The 19,624-nt window shown below is 33.6% G+C and overlaps 1 protein-coding gene and 1 long non-coding RNA gene across 9 annotated transcripts in view; one reads left to right on the top strand and one right to left on the bottom strand.

The window, feature by feature from the left end:
- The window catches only part of SCN9A (sodium voltage-gated channel alpha subunit 9), a 179,526-nt gene extending 160,101 nt beyond the window's left edge, over positions 1-19,425 (top strand). For 4 of the 6 annotated variants that reach the window (XM_016949463.4, XM_016949458.4, XM_054679925.2 and 1 more), the window contains 3 exons: positions 10,430-10,534; positions 10,669-10,939; positions 14,739-19,425. In XM_016949463.4, coding sequence (XP_016804952.3) covers positions 10,430-10,534; positions 10,669-10,939; positions 14,739-15,931 — 1,569 coding nt within the window. In that variant the 3' untranslated portion in view covers positions 15,932-19,425. The remainder of the gene's footprint in view (positions 1-10,429; positions 10,535-10,668; positions 10,940-14,738) is intronic. The other 2 variants (XM_016949460.4, XM_063791290.1) reach the window with 1 other exon arrangement.
- LOC104005249 (uncharacterized) overlaps positions 1-19,624 on the bottom strand; it is a 145,440-nt gene that overhangs the window by 80,044 nt on the left and 45,772 nt on the right. For all 3 annotated transcript variants that reach the window (XR_008546809.2, XR_002942742.3, XR_001716065.3), the window contains exon 3: positions 14,785-14,964. This is a non-coding gene — a long non-coding RNA (uncharacterized LOC104005249). The remainder of the gene's footprint in view (positions 1-14,784; positions 14,965-19,624) is intronic.

The following is a 19,624-nucleotide window of genomic DNA, read 5'->3' as shown; positions in this document are numbered from 1 at the left end:
GACTATAAAAGTTGGGTTCTACAAAATGGAAAACCAAGGCAATTATGAAGATGATTTTATAATATAGTTCATCTCTTCTCTCTTTACACTCTAGAAAAAGCATTTTCTAGAAATAAATACATTTCCTTAAATTAAAAAAAAGTTGGGTTCTATATGTGTGCTATAGTTTCTCAACCCTTGGGAAGTAGCTGCAAATTTGGTTTTCTTCCCAAATGTAAGGCACTGTGCTCAGGGTGGGGTTAGTGCATGAGTGTCTTTCCACTTTTTCTACCCATTTTGATATGGATATTTTCTGTCCTCTGGTGTGCATGAGTTTTTCTACTGGATTCTGGGTTTCTCTGGAGAGAACTGATCCATGTGTATGTAGATGTTTACTTGGTACGTCCGTGAGAGAAAAAATAGTCATAAATCTCCTATTCCACAATGTTGTTGAAGTCACTTCCTTCAAAAGCTGTAATTTTCTTTTCTTACAGTGTCTTTGTCTGGCTTTGATATGAGAGTAATTCTGGCCCCATAAAATGACTTTCGAAGTGTTCTTTCCTCTTCAAAGTTTTAAGAGAGTTTGAGAAGAATTAATGTTGATTCTTCTTTAAGTGTTTGGTTAGACTTCTCCAGAGTAGCCATCTGGTCCTGTACATTTCTTTTTTGGGAGTTACTATTATTATTATTATTATTGGTTCAATTTGTCTATTCAGTTATTCTATTTCCTCATGATTCAGTCTTGGTAGGTTGTATATTTTTGGAATTTACCTATTCCTTCTAAGTTATCCAATTTGTTGGTGTATAATTGTTCATGGTAGTCTCTTTGATCCTTCTTATTCCCATAAAATCAGTTGTAAATTCTCCTCTTTCATTTCTGGTTTTACATATTTGAGTCCTCTATCTTTTTTCTTAGTTATGCTTGCTAAGGATTCATCTATTTTATCTTTCGAAAAAACCAACTCTTAGTTTTGTTGACTTTTTCTATTGCTTTTTTATTCTCTATTTCACTTACTTAGCTCTAATACTTATTATTTCCTTCCTTTTGCTGATGTTGGGCTTAGTTTGTTCTTTTTCTAGTTCCTAGACATGTAAATCTATATTGTTTATATGAGATATTTCTTTTTATAATGTAGACATGTATCTCAATAAGATTTGCTTTTATTACTGCTTTTGCTGCATCTCATAAATTTTGGAAATTGTGCTTTCATTTTTGTTTGTTTCAAGATACTTTTAAATTTTCCTATTGATTTTTTTTCTTTGACCCATTGCTTTTTCAAGAGAGTGTTGTTTAATTTCCACATATTTGTGAATTTTTCAGTTTTCCTTCTATTACTGACTTCCAGTTTCATTCCATTGTGGTCATAAAAGATATCTGGTATGATTTCAACTTCTTAACAGTTGTCAAAACTAACTTCATGACCTGATATGTGATCTATCCTGAGAATATTCTGTGCGCACTTGAAAAGATGGTATATTAAGATGCTGTTGGGTAGCATATTCTGTGTGTTTGTGATCCATTTGGTCTATAGCGTTGTTCAAATCCACAGTTTGCTTATAGACTCCATATCTGGCTGTTCTGTTCATTATTGCAAGTCGGGTATTGTTGTATCCTACTGTTATGGTGTTGCTGCATGTTTATCCCTTCAGATCTGTCAATGATTGCTTTACGTATTTACATGCTTTGATGATGGATTAACATACAATTGTTATATCTTCTTGATGAATTAACTCTTTTATCTTATTTTATGACCTACTTTGTCTCTTGTGACAGTTTTTTATTTAAAGTCTATTTTGGCTGATATAATTACAGGGTGTCCTCTGTGTCTGTAGGTTTTACATCTGTAGATTCAGCCAATGCTGATTGAAAACACTGTATTCATGGAATGTGAAATCCACAGATACAGAGGGTCAAATTTTTTTATCCATAGGTCCTGCAGGACTGACTGTGGGACTTAAGCATCCTCAATTTTGGTATCCCTTGGGGTTCTGAAACCATGACCCTGTAGATACTAAAGGACGACTGTATAGCCCCATTGCTCTCTTTTGGTTACCATTTCTACAAAATGTATCTTTTTTATCAATTAACTTTCAAACTATGTTTTCTTAAATCTGAAATGAGTATCTGGAGACAGCATATAACTGGATCTTGTTTTCATAAATCTATGCAGCCATTGTAGGTCTTTTGATTGGGAAGTTTAATCCATTTGTATTTGAAATAATCATTGGTAGGTAATGACTTACTATTGCCTTTTTGTTAAATTTTTCTGTTTTGTAATTCTTTTTTTCTTTTTCTCTCTTAACTGTCTTCTTTTGTGATTGGATGATATTTTATTGTGATATGCTATGATTTCTCTTTTTTATTTCTGTATTTTTACGTGGATTTTCCTTGTGGTTATCATGAGGCAATCACAAATATCTTATAATAGTCTACTTTAAGCTGATAACAACTTAACTTCAATCATATATCAAAAATCTTCACTTTTAATACCTCCCTCACACTTTTTGTTATAAATGTCACAATTTACATCTTTTTATAATGTGTTTCTACAAACACATTTTTGTAATTTTAGTTATTCTTAATTATTTTGACATTTAACTTTTATATTAGAATTATAAATGATTTATATAATACTATTAGAGTATTACAGTATTCTCTATTTGTCCATGTATTTACCTTTACTAGTGAGATTTGTGCTTTCATATGCTCTTGTGTTGCTCTTTACCATGCTTTCGTTTCAACTTGAAGAACTCACTTTAGCATTTCCTATAAGATAAATCTAGTGGTGATGAACTCCCTCAGCATTTGCTTGTATGAGAAAGTTTTTATCCTTCCTTAATTTTAAAGGACAGTTTTTCCAGGTATATTATTCTTGGTCAGCAGTTTTTTTCTTTAAGTATTTTGAATATATACTTTCACTTTATTTGCTCTTTTAAAGTTTCTACTGAGAAATCTGCTGTTCATCTTAAGAGAGCTCTTTTGGACATGACAATTCAGTTTTTTTCTTGCTGCTTTCAAACTTCCCTTTCACTTTTGGCAATTTGATGATATTATGTCTCTAGTGGAGACTTTTTTTTCTTTTTTTTCCGAGATAGAGTTTCACCGTGTTGCCCAGGCTGGAGTGCAGTAGCATGATCTTGGCTCACTGCAACTTCCACCTCGTGGGTTCAAGCAATTCTCTCTGCCTCAGCCTCCCGAGTAGCTGGGATTATAGGCACCCACCACCACGCCCAGCTGATTTTTGTAATTTTTGGTAGAGATGTGGTTTTGCCATGTTGGCCAGGCTGGTCTTGAACTCCTGACCTCAGGTGATCCACCCCTCCCTCAGCCCCTCAAAGTGCTGGGATTACAGGTGTGAGCCACCATGCCCAGCCGAGACTTCTTTAGATTTGTCCTATTTGGGATTCTTTGAGTTTCCTGAATTTAGATGTTCATATCTCTCCCCAAATTTGAACATATTTTAGTCATTTAAAAAATATTTTTACACCCCTTTCTGTCTTCTCTGTGATTTCATAATGCATATATTGTTCCACTTAATGATGTCCCATAAATCTTCACTCATTTTTTTTTTATTTCTTCTTGCTCCACTGACTGGATAATTTTAAATGATCTACCTTTTTTTTTTTTTTTTTTTTTTTTTTTTGGTGTCCATCTTTGGAGGGTTTTTTAATTTTATTTTTTATTTTTTTATTTTTATTTTTTATTATACTTTAAGTTTTAGGGTACATGTGCACAACGTGCAGGTTAGTTACATATGTATACATGTGCCATGTTGGTGTGCTGCACCCATTAACTCATCATTTAACATTAGGTATATCTCCTAATGCTATCCCTCCCCCTCCTCCCCCAACCCCACAACAGGCCCTGGTGTGTGATGGTCCCCTTCCTGTGTCCATGTGTTCTCATTGTTCAATTCCCACCTATGAGTGAGAAAGTGCAGTGTTTGGTTTTTTGTCCTTGCGATAGTTTGCTGAGAATGATGGTTTCCAGCTTCATGCATGTCCCTGCAAAGGACTTGAGCTCATCCTTTTTTATGGCTGCATAGTATTCCATGGTGTATATGTGCCACATTTTCTTAATCCAGTCTATCATTGTTGGACATTTGGGTTGGTTCCAAGTCTTTGCTATTGTGAATAGTGCCGCAATAAACATACGTGTGCATGTGTCTTCATAGCAGCATGATTTATAATCCTTTGGGTATATACCCAGTCATGGGATGGCTGGGTCAAATGGTATTTCTAGTCCTAGATCCTTGAGGAATCGCCGCACGGACTTCCACAGTGGTTGAACTAGTTTACAGTCCCACCAACAGTGTAAAAGTGTTCCTATTTCTCCACATCCTCTCCAGCACCTGTTGTTTCCTGACTTTTTAATGATCACCATTCTAACTGGTATGAGATGGTATCTCATTGTGGTTTTGATTTGCATTTCTCTGATGGCCAGTGATGATGAGCATTTTTTCATGTGTTTTTTGGCTGCATAAATGTCTTCTTTTGAGAAGTGTCTGTTCATAGCCTTCACCCACTTTTTGATGGGGTTGTTTGTTTTTTTCTTGGTTTGTTGATTCTTTCTCCAGTTTGATCAAGTCTGCTATTGAATCCTCCAGGGAGTTTTTTAGTTCAATTATTGTATTCTTCAATTCCAGAGCTTTTACTGATATTTGACTTTTTTTGTGTGTGTGTATAGTTTCTTTCCCTTCATTGATATCCTCATTGTGTTCATGTATCATTTTCCTGATTTTGTTTAGTTGTCTATCAGTGTTCTCTGGTACTTTGCTAAACTTCATTAGGATAATTATTTTGAATTCTTTTTTAGGCAATTTATAAATCTCTATTTCTTTAGGGTCAGTAACTGCGGATTTCTTTTATCCCTTTTTGTTGTTTCCCTAATTCTTTGTGTTCCTTGTGCTTTGCATTGGTGTCTGTGCATTGGAAGAATAGCCACCTGTCAGCCATCCGACACAATGTCACAAATGACACAAAACAGCCACCAGGATTTATGGACTGACTTTGACAGGGCAAGACCTTTGCCAATCAGCCTGGCTGGAGATACTGAGAGTCTCTCAAACAGCTAATCTACCTTCCCCTTTTCCTATGTTTGTAGCTGTATCAATTGTTCTAATCATACTGGTTCTTTCAGTGCTCCATATGAGGCAAGAGTGAAACTGGACCCTAGTGCAGCACACTGAATGGCAAGGACATTTGATGTGCTGCACTCCTCTCCCTCCCTTGAAAGTGGTATCTTGATGAAAATGAATAAATTAGCCCCTAGAAAGGATGGATAAATTGTTTCAAACCAAGTAACAGGATACCAGCACAGTTATGATTGAAATGCCTGTTTGATTTGAAAACCCATATCTTTTCCACAATGCAATGTTGCCACTTACTGCTTTTTAACTTCAATAATTTGATCAAAGCTTATGGCTCTATCAACTACCCATGCCTCTTTCTAATAACCAACCCTATTTTACTAGTTTTTCCAACTATTCATCATCCTCATAAGTACTTTTTTCACCTCTAATGATTTCATGTGAAATTAGTTTTTAATAATCATAAAACATACTACTATTAGAACAAAAGTCATTAATGAGTTCAAGTTATAAAAAGGAAGATTACATGATATAGTTATACAAATATATAATTACAAATTTGAGCAACTATGGAGTAAATGTTAACAATAACCTCATTTCATTAACTCTAATCTTATCAGGAAGTTTAATAGCACCAACAGTAATAGTAACTAAAATTTAATGAAGACTTACCATGTGCCAGATATTATGCTAAGTATTCTTCATGCATTACCTCAATTTATCTTCTCAGCAAACACAAATGCAGTGACTACTCTTATAATGATGAGGTGGTTTTACTTAAAGAATTAAGAAACTTACCCAAGGACAAAAGAAAGGACTTGAACAAAGATGATCTGACACCAGAAGTGAAGAAGTCTTTATTACTATGTAATACAGCCTCGATGTAGATTGTAACACAGAAAAAAATTAGCCTGACTTACAGAATTCCTTCCACCTAGGTTTTAAAGGGATACATTTTGCACAAGGCCTAAATAAGCTATAGGAAAACAAAACACCCACACAAGTTTCTCTATTGAAGTAATTCATAATCTCCTATTAGTTTTATCCCATTCTTCATCATATTGACAACCAGGGTATCATTAGGGGAAAACAAAATCTATTACTTTGATTTTCTCTTCAAAGTTGGAGTTTTCTCCTCAGTTTTTCTCCAGCTTCTTCTGTCAAGTTCTTGGCATGCTGTAATTTTCAGTCCCCATTAATGAACAGTAAAGGATCTGGGTTTCTCTTGACATTGACATGAAGTCTGTCTCTCTCATGCCTTGCCAGTAGGTGAGATGAATATGAAAATTACATAAAGACTGCATATTAACTAGAGGAAAGCTGAATTAAAACACTCTAAGGTGGCCGGATATGGTGGCTCACACCTGTAATCCCAGCACTTTGGGAGGCCAAGGCTGGCAGATCACTTGAGGCCAGGAGTTCAAAACCAGACCAGCCAACATGGCGAAACCCTGTCTCTACTAAAAATACAAAAATTAGCCTGATGTGGTGGCATGCACCTGTAATCCCAGCTACTCGGGAGGCTGAGACATGAGAATTACTTGAACCCAGGAGGTGGAGGTTGCAGTGAGCCAAGATGGTGGCACTGCACTCCAGCCTGTGCCTCAGAGCAAGACTCCATCAAAAACAACAACAACAACAACAACAACAAAAACACTCTAAGGCAGAAAGGGAAGTCTGGTTAACATTAGGTATTTGATGAATAAGAAAATTCAATATAATGGGAAGCTTCCCATTCAACAGCAAACAATTAAAAAAATAAGTAAAAAAGAGGAAGCTGAATATTACCAAATCCAAGAGAATAAAGGGAAACCATAACCAGGTCATCTTTAATTCCAGCACCCTACAAGTTAAGTAATGATCTCAGAACTATAAATCCTTGAAAATAAATTCTTAATTATATGGATTATACTAATTTATGCTGTGACTTAAAAAGGTGAAATTATAGACTAATGTAGAATATACATAAATCTGTAAAACTTACAGCTAACTTAAGAAATTAGCAGAGAACAAAGGGAGCAACTGAAGCTTCTAGCCCCCCTTTGTAAGATTTAGGCTTTTCCAGTCAAAAACCTCATTTAGATGTTATGTTATTTACTGTTGAATTTTAAAAGTTATATTTTCTTTTACGTAATCAATTGGAAAGTCCTTCAGTTTGGGTATGATAATTGACAACTTCCTCAGTACCTAGAAATCTATCAAGGATGATGTTGACATCCAATAAAGTGTTTATGTTGAAATCCTTTATTTAGAATTAAAAAGGTAGTCAAAGAGTTTCTTGAAATAGAGATATAGACCACTATGAGATATCATCTCACACCAGTCAGAATGGCAATCATTAAAAAGTCAGGAAACAACAGGTGCTGGAGAGGATGTGGAGAAATAGGAACACTTTTACACTGTTGGTGGGACTGTAAACTAGTTCAACCATTGTGGAAGTCAGTGTGGCGATTCCTCAGGGATCTAGAACTAGAAATACCATTTGACCCAGCCATCCCATTACTGGGTATATACCCAAATGACTATAAATCATGCTGCTATAAAGACACATGCACACGTATGTTTATTGCGGCATTATTCACAATAGCAAAGACTTGGAACCAACCCAAATGTCCAACAATGATAGACTGGATTAAGAAAATGTGGCACATATACACCATGGAGTACTATGCAGCCATAAAAAATGATGAGTTCATATCCTTTGTAGGGACATGGATGAAATTGGAAACCATCATTCTCAGTAAACTATCGCAAGAACAAAAAACCAAACACCGCATATTCTCACTCATAGGTGGGAATTGAACAATGAGATCACATGGACACAGGAAGGGGAATATCATACTCTGGGGACTGTGGTGGGGAGGGGGGAGGGGGGAGGGATAGCATTGGGAGATATACCTAATGCTAGATGACGAGTTAGTGGGTGCAGCGCACCAGCATGGCACATGTATACATATGTAACTAACCTGCACAATCTGCACATGTACCCTAAAACTTAAAGTATAATAAAAAAAAAAAAAAAAAAAAAAGAAATAGAGATATAGAAATGTATATCATCATTTTTCGTTTATATTCATTTTTTATGTAAAGGAATAATGGTATATTAAAATGAATATAAAATTAATACAATTTTGGTTATTGTATGTAGCCCCTATTTTTTTTTATTATTATACTTTAAGTTCTAGGGTACATGTGCAAAACATGCAGGTTTGTTACATAGGTATACATGTACCATGTTGGTTTGCTGCACCAATCAGCTCATCATTTACATTAGGTATTTCTCCTAAGTAATCCCTCCCAAAGCTCCCAACCCCCTAACAGGCCCTGGTGTGTGATGTTCCCCTCCCTGTGTCCATGTGTTCTCATTGTTCAACTCCCACTTATGAGTGAGAACATGCAGAGTTTGGTTTTCCATCCTTGTGATATTTTGCTGAGAATGATGGTTTCCAGCTTCATGCATGTCCCTGCAAAGGACATGAACTCATCCTTTTTTATGGCTGCATAGTATTCCATGGTGTATATATGCCACATTTTCTTTATCCAGTCTATTATTGATGGACATTTGGGTTGGTTCCAAGTCTTTGCTATTGTGAATAGTGCTGCAATAAATATACATATGCATGTGTCTTTATAGTAGCATGATTTACAATCCCTTGAGTATATACCCAGTAATGACATTGCTGGGTCAAATGGTATTTCTAGTTTTAGATTCTTGAGGAATCATCACACTGTCTTCCACAATGGTTGAACTAATTTACACTGTCACCAACAGTGTAAAAGTGTTGCTATTTCTCCACATCCTCTCCAACATCTGTTGTTTCCTGACTTTTTAGTGATTGCCATTCTAATTGGCATGAGATGGTATCTCATTGTGGTTTTGATTTGTGTTTCTCTGATGACCAGTGATGATGAGCATTTTTTCATATGTCTGTTGGCTGCATAAATGTCTTCTTTTGAGAAGTGCCTGTTCATATCCTTTGCCCACTTTTTGATGGAGTTGTTTGTTTTTTTCTTGTAAATTTGTTTAAGTTCTTTGTAGATTCTGGATATTAGCCCTTTTGTCAGATGGATAAATTGCAAAAATTTTCTCCCATTCTGTAGGTTGCCTGTTCACTCTGATGATAGTTTCTTTTGCTGTGCAGAAGCTCTTTAGTTTAATTAGATCCCATTTGTCTGTTTTGGCTTTTGTTGCCATTGCTTTTGGTGTTTTAGTCATGAAGTCTTTGCCCATGCCTATGTCCTGAATGGTATTGCCTAGAGTTTCTTCTAGGGTTTTTATGGTTTTAGGTCTTACATTTAAGTCTTTAATCCATCTTGAGTTAATTTTTGTACAAGGTGTAAGGAAGGGATCCAGTTTCAACTTTCTACATATGGCTAGCCAGTTTTCCCAGCACCATTTATTAAATAGGGAAGCCTTTCCCCGTTGCTTGTTTTTGTGAGGTTTGTCAAGGATCAGGTGGTTGTAGATGTGTAGTGTTATTTCTGAGGCCTCTGTTCTGTTCCATTGGTGTATATATCTGTTTTGGTACCAGTACCATGCTGTTTTGGTTACTGTAGCCTTGTAGTATAGTTTGAAGTCAGGTAGTGTGATGCCTCCAGCTTTGTTCTTTTTGCTTAGGATTATCTTGGCTATGCAGGCTCTTTTTTGGTTCCATATGAACTTTAAAGTAGTTTTTTTCCAATTTTGTGAAGAAAGTCAGTGGTAGCTTGATGGGGATAGCATTGAATTTATAAATTACCTTGGGCAGTAATGCCATTTTCATGATATTGAGTCTTCCTATCCATGAGCATGGAATATTCTTCCATTTGTTTGTGTCCTCTTTTATTTCATTGAGCAGTGGTTTGTAGTTCTCCTTGAAGAGGTCCTTCACATCCCTTGTAAGTTGGATTCCTAGGTATTTTATTCTCTTTGTAGTAATTGTGAATGGGAGTTCACTCATGATTTGGCTCCCTATTCTTTATAAAAGTTCTAAATATTAGCCAAATCATCAAAGAAGATATTCATTACTTTTAATTCTTACAAATTTTCTTAGCAATAAAAGTCACAGTAAGACAGCTAGCAGATAAAAAAGATCAAAGTACATAGTTTAAAACAACACTGATTAGCACACCAAAAGAATATTGAGCCAATCCTTATTATATGTAATACAAATATTTATATATGCACATTTAACTGTGTTTGGAGACCCATGTTTCTACACATATGTAATTATTTAAGATATATTTTATGTATAGCTATCATGAACATAATAAAATACATTTTATTTCTATATTAACACATTTTAACCTATTTTAGTAATCTATAGAAAGATGTAGACAATGATTCTGGTTTTAACTACACTTATTTTTTGTTTCTTTACCTTGGAGGTCAAGACATCTTTATGACAGAAGAACAGAAGAAATACTATAATGCAATGAAAAAGCTGGGGTCCAAGAAGCCACAAAAGCCAATTCCTCGACCAGGGGTAAAAAAATATATATATCTTTAGCATATAGATTTTCATATTATTTCTAATTCATTTTTAATGCACATCTTTAATTTCTAGATAATACTTGAAAAGTTTACTCTGCATTCGATATTATTCTTATTTCTTTGCAGAACAAAATCCAAGGATGTATATTTGACCTAGTGACAAATCAAGCCTTTGATATTAGTATCATGGTTCTTATCTGTCTCAACATGGTAACCATGATGGTAGAAAAGGAGGGTCAAAGTCAACATATGACTGAAGTTTTATATTGGATAAATGTGGTTTTTATAATCCTTTTCACTGGAGAATGTGTGCTAAAACTGATCTCCCTCAGACACTACTACTTCACTGTAGGATGGAATATTTTTGATTTTGTGGTCGTGATTATCTCCATTGTAGGTAAGAATATTTATTATTCAGATTTTATTTTTTGAGTAAAGCTAAACTTCACTTATGCTCAAGGAAGTATATTCTGAATTCTTGAATGCAAATTTACTCTTGAGTAAGTCAGTACAATGAAAGAATGAAAAAATCCTAAAAAGCAAAACAAAAATATCTGTCTCTCATACTACAGTGTTTCTGGGTTTACAATACAGGCCCCAAAGCCAAATATTTCTATCTGTTAGAAGGAAATTATACTTGTTGATATTTAGTTTCCAATATTACCTTTGCAAAACTAGTTACCATGTTTATATATAGCTGTGTCTTGGAAAACCAATGTTGAATCTGAAATAACTTCTGGTTTTAGCACATGTGAGACTTGTCATTTGATTAATGATAATATTAATAGCCAGAATATCTGTGAATTTGTGAAAATTCTTCCAGAATTTAAAGTGAAGTTAAGGTCTCTAGAAATGCCAGTTTTATTTTTTACAGCTTAATACTTCACAAGTGTATAAAATGCCAATCATTCCTCAACCAGCCATGGTCATGTCTGTGAATAACAGCACATGATTTTATGCTTCCTATACATTCATTGCCATGGTTGTTTTTCTATCTTCTTGTTTTTTTGTTGTTGTTGTTATTTTCACATATCTTGCAAAGTATTTTAGGATTGTATTTCTTTTTAGAATTATAAACTTTTAATAGAGAGAGATTATAGAGATTACTACAAGTTTAATCAACAGGTTATCAATCTGAAAAGGTTCAAGGTTGCATGACTTAGAATCATAAAATTGAGTGCCACATAACAGAGTAAGCATTTAAAATCAATATTTTTGGAAAAGCATATTATCACCAGAAGTCATACCAAAATTGATATAAGAAAATGTATTAAAATTTAGGTGAGAATTTCACACTAACAAAAATGATTCTGAAAGCATTCCTATTAAGTCAGGGAAAAAAAAGAGTGTGCCTGTATCATCCCTGTTTTTAGTGTTGTTGGCCAATGCAATTAGATAAGAAAACAGAGAGGTACATATATACAAACAATGGAGTAAATGATCCTTAATATAATGACCTTCTTCATATAATGAAAGAACTTGTTCATATATTGAAAGAGAATCAACTAAAAATAAATTCAATTAGAGTTCAAAAGGTACAAATTTTAAATTACATGTGCCAACACTAATAATTATCTTATACATGAAAAAAATTAGAAAATCTGATTCACAATTGCAATAAAAATAAAGTAAATTATCTAATAATAACTTTATCATATGAGACTTCTGAAGAAAACTTTAGGATATAAAAGAAAGCTGAAATAATTGAAAGGATTGTCATGTACTTAGATAAGGTTCTCTCATTGTAATTAAGACTTTCAAATTTATTAATCTATGAATTCAAGGAAAATATCAATGAGTCTTTTTATGTAGTGGGGGTAATAAATAGACAATAACAATATAAGTCTAAATGATTCTAAATTCATCTGGAAGAAAATTAGGGTGACAAGAGGTGGCTTATTCTGCAAAATATTATGACATATAGATGTTAAATAAAACTGTTCAAATATAAAAGCTCAGTGGGTTTGAAGAGAGTCCAAATTAAACTTTAATGTATAATTACCAATTTACTGTGTGAAAAAATCACATGAATCAAAATCTAAAGTTAAAAAAAAAGATTCTAGTAGGAAATATGTGGAAATAGACATATAACCATATACTCTTATAGTCCTTTCTATTCAAAACACAAATTTGTAAAGCAAAAAAAAAAAAAATGAAGAAGAAGTGACTGCACAAAAAAACAAAATATTCTTTGGGGAAAAAATCATCATAAATAAAAGGTTGAAAGACAAAAAAATAGGTGAAATGTTTACATAACAGTTAAGGCCGAGAAAGGATCAATACTTTAAATAGAAAATTGTTCTTATAAATTAATAAGAATATAGTAAAAATCCCAATAGACACATGGGCAAATACCAAACTAAGCCAAAAACAGAAGTTAAAAACAACCAATAAGGATACAAAATAACAAAACACAAGGAAAATTGTGGATTATTTTCACAAAAAATGCAAATAAATTACAATAGTAGATGTTTTCAAATGTCATGAAAATTTTTTGGTAAAAAACTATAAAGAAGAATGGTAGCACTCAATACTGTTGAATGTGTAAGGTGTGAGCACTATCATATACTGCCATTAGAAATGTTAATTAGTACAGGCTTTCTGGAGATAGGTTCAGCTATATATTGTGCGTATATATATATACACATACACACACATACTATGTATATAGTATGTATATATGTATACTATATATACATACTCTATACTATATATATAGTATACGCATACTCTATACTATATATATAGTATACACATACTCTATACTATATATATAGTATATGCATACTATATGCTATATAGCGTATATGCATACTATATGCTATATAGAGTATACGCATACTGTATGCTATATATACATACTATATAGTATACATATACTATATACTGTATATACTATATACTGTATATATAGTATATACTATATAGTATATACTATATACTGTATATAGTATACGTATATACAGTATGTATACTGTATATACGTATACTATATACAGTATATACGTATACTATATACAGTACTATATACTGTATATACGTATACTATATACTGTATATATGTATACTATATACAGTATATAGTAGTATATGTATACTATATACTGTATATAGTAGTATATGTATACTATATACTGTATATAGTATATATATAGTATGTGTGTATATATATAGTATGTGTGTATATATACTATGTGTGTATATATATAAATATATATATACTGTTGACCCAAGTTCTATTAACATATTATTAAAAAGTACTCATGCAATTAGGAGAACATAGCTATTTAGATATTCATTTCAGTAACAAAAATGGAAACAGTATAAATGCTAGTCTTCAATTTGTGGTTATTTTGAGAGAACATTATACCACTATAATAAATTATTTCGTTGTCATTTTTATGAAACTATCTCCATGACATATAAAGTAAATAAAATAGGTTACAGTCTGGGCACTGTGGCTCACGCCTATAATCCCAGCACATTGGGAGGCCGAGGTGGGCAAAATCACTTGAAGTCAGAAGTTTGAGACCAGCCTGGCCAACAAGGTGAAAACCGTCCCTACCAAAAATACAAAAATTAACCAGGTGTGGTGGCGCATGCCTGTAGTCGCAGCTACTCTGGAGGCTGAGGCTGGAGAATCATTTGATCCCGGGATGCAGAGATTGCAGTAGGCCAAGATCACACCACCGCACTCCAGCTTTGGCGACAGAGCAAGACTCTGTCTTGAAAAATAAATAAATAAATAGGTTACAAAAAAAGCTTATATAACATGAATACATTTGTTTGTGTGTGTACATGTGCTTGCACAGAAAAATGTCTGAAGTGATACTCAAAAAAATATTGATAATAGTTATTGTTGTTGACATTTCAGGTGATTTATATTTTCTTTTTAGCATTTAACGGTATTGCTTGAATTTTCTATGTGAGTAGGTATCATTCTTAAAATGTAAAACACTATTATGGAGGGAAAAAATGGCCCATGAACTTAGTAAAAAGGAGAAAATGTCACAATGCTAATGTTAGTCATTTCTCTTTGGAATTTCTTAATCCTTTTTTAAGTAATTGCATTCAGTATAAAATAACTGTCTTGAATTCATAAGAAATGAGTTGACAGATAAAACTGTTTAGAGTCATCATTTTAGGTAGCATACATCTTTAAATATTTTATTTCTATTATTTTCCTCCACATACAGGTATGTTTCTAGCTGATTTGATTGAAACGTATTTTGTGTCCCCTACCCTGTTCCGAGTGATCCGTCTTGCCAGGATTGGCCGAATCCTACGTCTAGTCAAAGGAGCAAAGGGGATCCGCACGCTGCTCTTTGCTTTGATGATGTCCCTTCCTGCGTTGTTTAACATCGGCCTCCTGCTCTTCCTGGTCATGTTCATCTACGCCATCTTTGGAATGTCCAACTTTGCCTATGTTAAAAAGGAAGATGGAATTAATGACATGTTCAATTTTGAGACCTTTGGCAACAGTATGATTTGCCTGTTCCAAATTACAACCTCTGCTGGCTGGGATGGATTGCTAGCACCTATTCTTAACAGTAAGCCACCCGACTGTGACCCAAAAAAAGTTCATCCTGGAAGTTCAGTTGAAGGAGACTGTGGTAACCCATCTGTTGGAATATTCTACTTTGTTAGTTATATCATCATATCCTTCCTGGTTGTGGTGAACATGTACATTGCAGTCATACTGGAGAATTTTAGTGTTGCCACTGAAGAAAGTACTGAACCTCTGAGTGAGGATGACTTTGAGATGTTCTATGAGGTTTGGGAGAAGTTTGATCCCGATGCGACCCAGTTTATAGAGTTCTCTAAACTCTCTGATTTTGCAGCTGCCCTGGATCCTCCTCTTCTCATAGCAAAACCCAACAAAGTCCAGCTCATTGCCATGGATCTGCCCATGGTTAGTGGTGACCGGATCCATTGTCTTGACATCTTATTTGCTTTTACAAAGCGTGTTTTGGGTGAGAGTGGGGAGATGGATTCTCTTCGTTCACAGATGGAAGAAAGGTTCATGTCTGCAAATCCTTCCAAAGTGTCCTATGAACCCATCACAACCACACTAAAACGGAAACAAGAGGATGTGTCTGCTACTGTCATTCAGCGTGCTTATAGACGTTACCGCTTAAGGCAAAATGTCAAAAATATATCAAGTATATACATAAAAGATGGAGACAGAGATGATGATTTACTCAATAAAAAAGATATGGCTTTTGATAATGTTAATGAGAACTCAAGTCCAGAAAAAACAGATGCCACTTCATCCACCACCTCTCCACCTTCATATGATAGTGTAACAAAGCCAGACAAAGAGAAATATGAACAAGACAGAACAGAAAAGGAAGACAAAGGGAAAGACAGCAAGGAAAGCAAAAAATAGAGCTTCATTTTTGATATATTGTTTGCAGCCTGTGAAAGTGATTTATTTGTGTTAATAAAACTCTTTTGAGGAAGTCTATGCCAAAATCCTTTTTATCAAAATATTCTCGAAGGCAGTGCAGTCACTAACTCTGATTTCCTAAGAAAGGTGGGCAGCATTAGCAGATGGTTATTTTTGCACTGATGATTCTTTAAGAATCGTAAGAGAACTCTGTAGGAATTATTGATTATAGCATACAAAAGTGATTCAGTTTTTTGGTTTTTAATAAATCAGAAGACCACGTAGAAAACTTTTACATCTGCCTTGTCATCTTTTCACAGGATTGTAATTAGTCTTGTTTCCCATGTAAATAAACAACACACGCACACAGAAAAATCTATTATTTATCTATTATTTGGAAATCAACAAAAGTATTTTGCCTTGGCTTTGCAATGAAATGCTTGATAGAAGTAATGGACATTAGTTATGAATGTTTAGTTAAAATGCATTATTAGGGAGCTTGACTTTTTATCAATGTACAGAGGTTATTCTATATTTTGAGGTGCTTAAATTTATTCTGCATTGCATCAGAACCAATTTATATGTGCCTATAAAATGCCATGGGATTAAAAATATATGTAGGCTATTCATTTCTACAAATGTTTTTCATTCATCTTGACTCACATGCCAACAAGGATAAGACTTACCTTTAGAGTATTGTGTTTCATAGCCTTTCTTCTTTCATATCCCTTTTTGTTCATAGAATAACCACAGAACTTGAAAAAATATTCTAAGTACATATTACACTCCTCAAAAAAAAACAAAGATAACTGAGAAAAAAGTTATTGACAGAAGTTCTATTTGCTATTATTTACATAGCCTAACATTTGACTGTGCTGCCCAAAATACTGATAATAGTCTCTTAAACTCTTTTGTCAAATTTTCCTGCTTTCTTATACAGTATTGTTTAGTCATCCTTTCGCTGTAAGCAAAGTTGATGAAATCCTTCCTGATATGCAGTTAGTTGTTTGACCATGGTACATATTTGAGCAGATAATAACTTGGGCACAGTATTTATTGCATCACTTGTATACAATCCCGTGTTTGGCAAGCTTTCAAATCATGTAATATGACAGACTTTCAACACAGATATGTGTTTAGTATGAATAAAAAAGCATTGAAATAGGGATTCTTGCCAACTTGCTCTCTTGCCACCAACTTACTTTCCTAAATTATGGAAGTAATCTTTTTTGGATATACTTCAATGTATACAATGAGGAAGATGTCACCTTCTCCTTAAAATTCTATGATGTGAAATATATTTTGCCTCAATCAACACAGTACCATGGGCTTCTAATTTATCAAGCACATATTCATTTTGCATTAGCTGTAGACATCTAGTTTTTTGAAAACACCTATTAATAGTAATTTGAAAAGAAATAACCATAATGCTTTTTTTCGTGAGTTTATTTCAGGAATATGAGATCTTTCTTCTATAAAGTTATTCATGCACAGGCAAAAATTTAGCTACACAGGTAGAATGTAGTTTTACTTAGAAGATTTTTGTGGGAGGTTTTGAAGCAAATATATAAAACAACTTTCACTAATTTGCTTTCCATATTTAAAAAATAATAAATTACATTTATATAATAAATGTTTAAAGCACATATTTTTTGTTGTTCTGGCAATTTAAAAAGAAAGAGGATTTAAACGTACCTATATAAACAAAGAATTATGGTTAAAGACTGAGATCAGAAGTCTAGAATGTTTTTAAATTGTGATATATTTTACAACATCCATTATTACTTTGAGACATTTGTTCTAATGTACGTATAAAACTCAATCTAGGGCTAAAGATTCTTTATACCATCTTAGGTTCATTCATCTTAGGCTATTTCAACCACTTTTTAATTTAATATGAAAGACACCATGCAGTGTTTTCCGAGACTATATAGATCATTTTATCACATACCTACCAAGCCTGTTGGAAATATAGGTTTTGATAATCTAAGTAGGGACCTATACAAAATATATTACATTTATCAGATTTTTAAATACATTCAATTAAGAATTTAACATCACCTTAAATTTGAATTTAATCTACCATTATTTCAAACTCACAAATATAACTGCATTATGAATACTTACATAATGTAGTAAGGAAAGATGTTTGACAGGTTCGTGTGTAATTTTCTATTAATGTTTTTACATTGCCTTGTTTTTATGTAAAATAAAAAATATGGGCAACTGGTTTGTTAACAACACAATTTCTTCTTAGCATTTCAAAAATATATATAAAGTTGTTCTTTTTCCTATTTCATGAACTATGTTTTTTTTTTTAAATAACATGGTTAAGTTTTATATATATTTATGTTTGTTTCAGGAATGTCTACTTGTGACTTTTTATCAATTAAAAATAATATTTGGAAGAAAGAGCTTATTAAGTATAAGCTTGAAGTAAAATTAGACCTCTCTTTCCATGTAGATTACTGTTTGTACTGATGGTTTCACCCTTCAGAAGGCACTGTCATATTAATATTTAAATTTTATAATCGCTGAACTTATTACACCCAACAATACGGAAAGGCAGTTACACTGAAGAACTTAACTTAGAATAAAATGGAAGCAAACAGGTTTTCTAAAAACTTTTTTAAGTGACCAGGTCTCGCTCTGTCACCCAGGCTAGAGTGCAGTGGCATGATCATAGCTCTCTGCAGCCTCAACTCTGGGCTCAATCAACCCTCCTGCCTCCGCCTCCCAAGTAGCTAAGACTACAGGTACATGCCACCATGCCTGGCTAATATTTAAATTTTTGTAGATAAGGGGTCTTGCTATGTTGCCCAGGCTAGTCTCAAACTCCTGGCTTCAAGTGTTCCTACCGCCATGACCTGCCAACATGCTGGGGTTACAGGCATGAGCCACCATGCCCCAAACAGGTTTGAACACAAATCTTTCGGATGAAAATTAGAGAACCTAATTTTAGCTTCTTGATAGTTACCTAGTTTGCAAAAGATTTGGGTGACTTGTGAGCTGTTTTTAAATGCTGATTGTTGAACATCACAACCCAAAATATTTAGCATGATTTTATAGAGTTTTGATAGCTTTATTAAAAAGAGTGAAAATAAAATGCATATGTAAATAAAGCAGTTCTAAATAGCTATTTCAGAGAAATGTTAATAGAAGTGCTGAAAGAAGGGCCAACTAAATTAGGATGGCCAGGGAATTGGCCTGGGTTTAGGACCTATGTATGAAGGCCACCAATTTTTAAAAAATATCTGTGGTTTATTATGTTATTATCTTCTTGAGGAAAACAATCAAGAATTGCTTGATGAAAATAAATAAATAGCCATGAATATCATAAAGCTGTTTACATAGGATTCTTTACAAATTTCATAGATCTATGAATGCTCAAAATGTTTGAGTTTGCCATAAATTATATTGTAGTTATATTGTAGTTATACTTGAGACTGACACATTGTAATATAATCTAAGAATAAAAGTTATACAAAATAAAATTATGTTTACACGTATTTTCTGTTTCAGTTAGAATAACCATAGGTGGGTAAAGTCACTGGATATCTAAATAAGTTGCAACAACTGATAGCTTTTTCCTTTTCATTGAAAGGACAGCTTCAAATGTCCTCCATAAGAAGTGTTCCCAGGAAACAAAGACAAGGACAAAGAATCTAGAGTTCCAAAGTAATTTCTTGAAAT

Source organism: Pan troglodytes, chromosome 13, assembly GCF_028858775.2.
Source record: "Pan troglodytes isolate AG18354 chromosome 13, NHGRI_mPanTro3-v2.0_pri, whole genome shotgun sequence".
Lineage (NCBI taxonomy): Eukaryota > Metazoa > Chordata > Mammalia > Primates > Hominidae > Pan > Pan troglodytes.
Note: the sequence above shows the minus strand (reverse complement) of the source record. Positions and strands in the feature narration are given on the sequence as shown.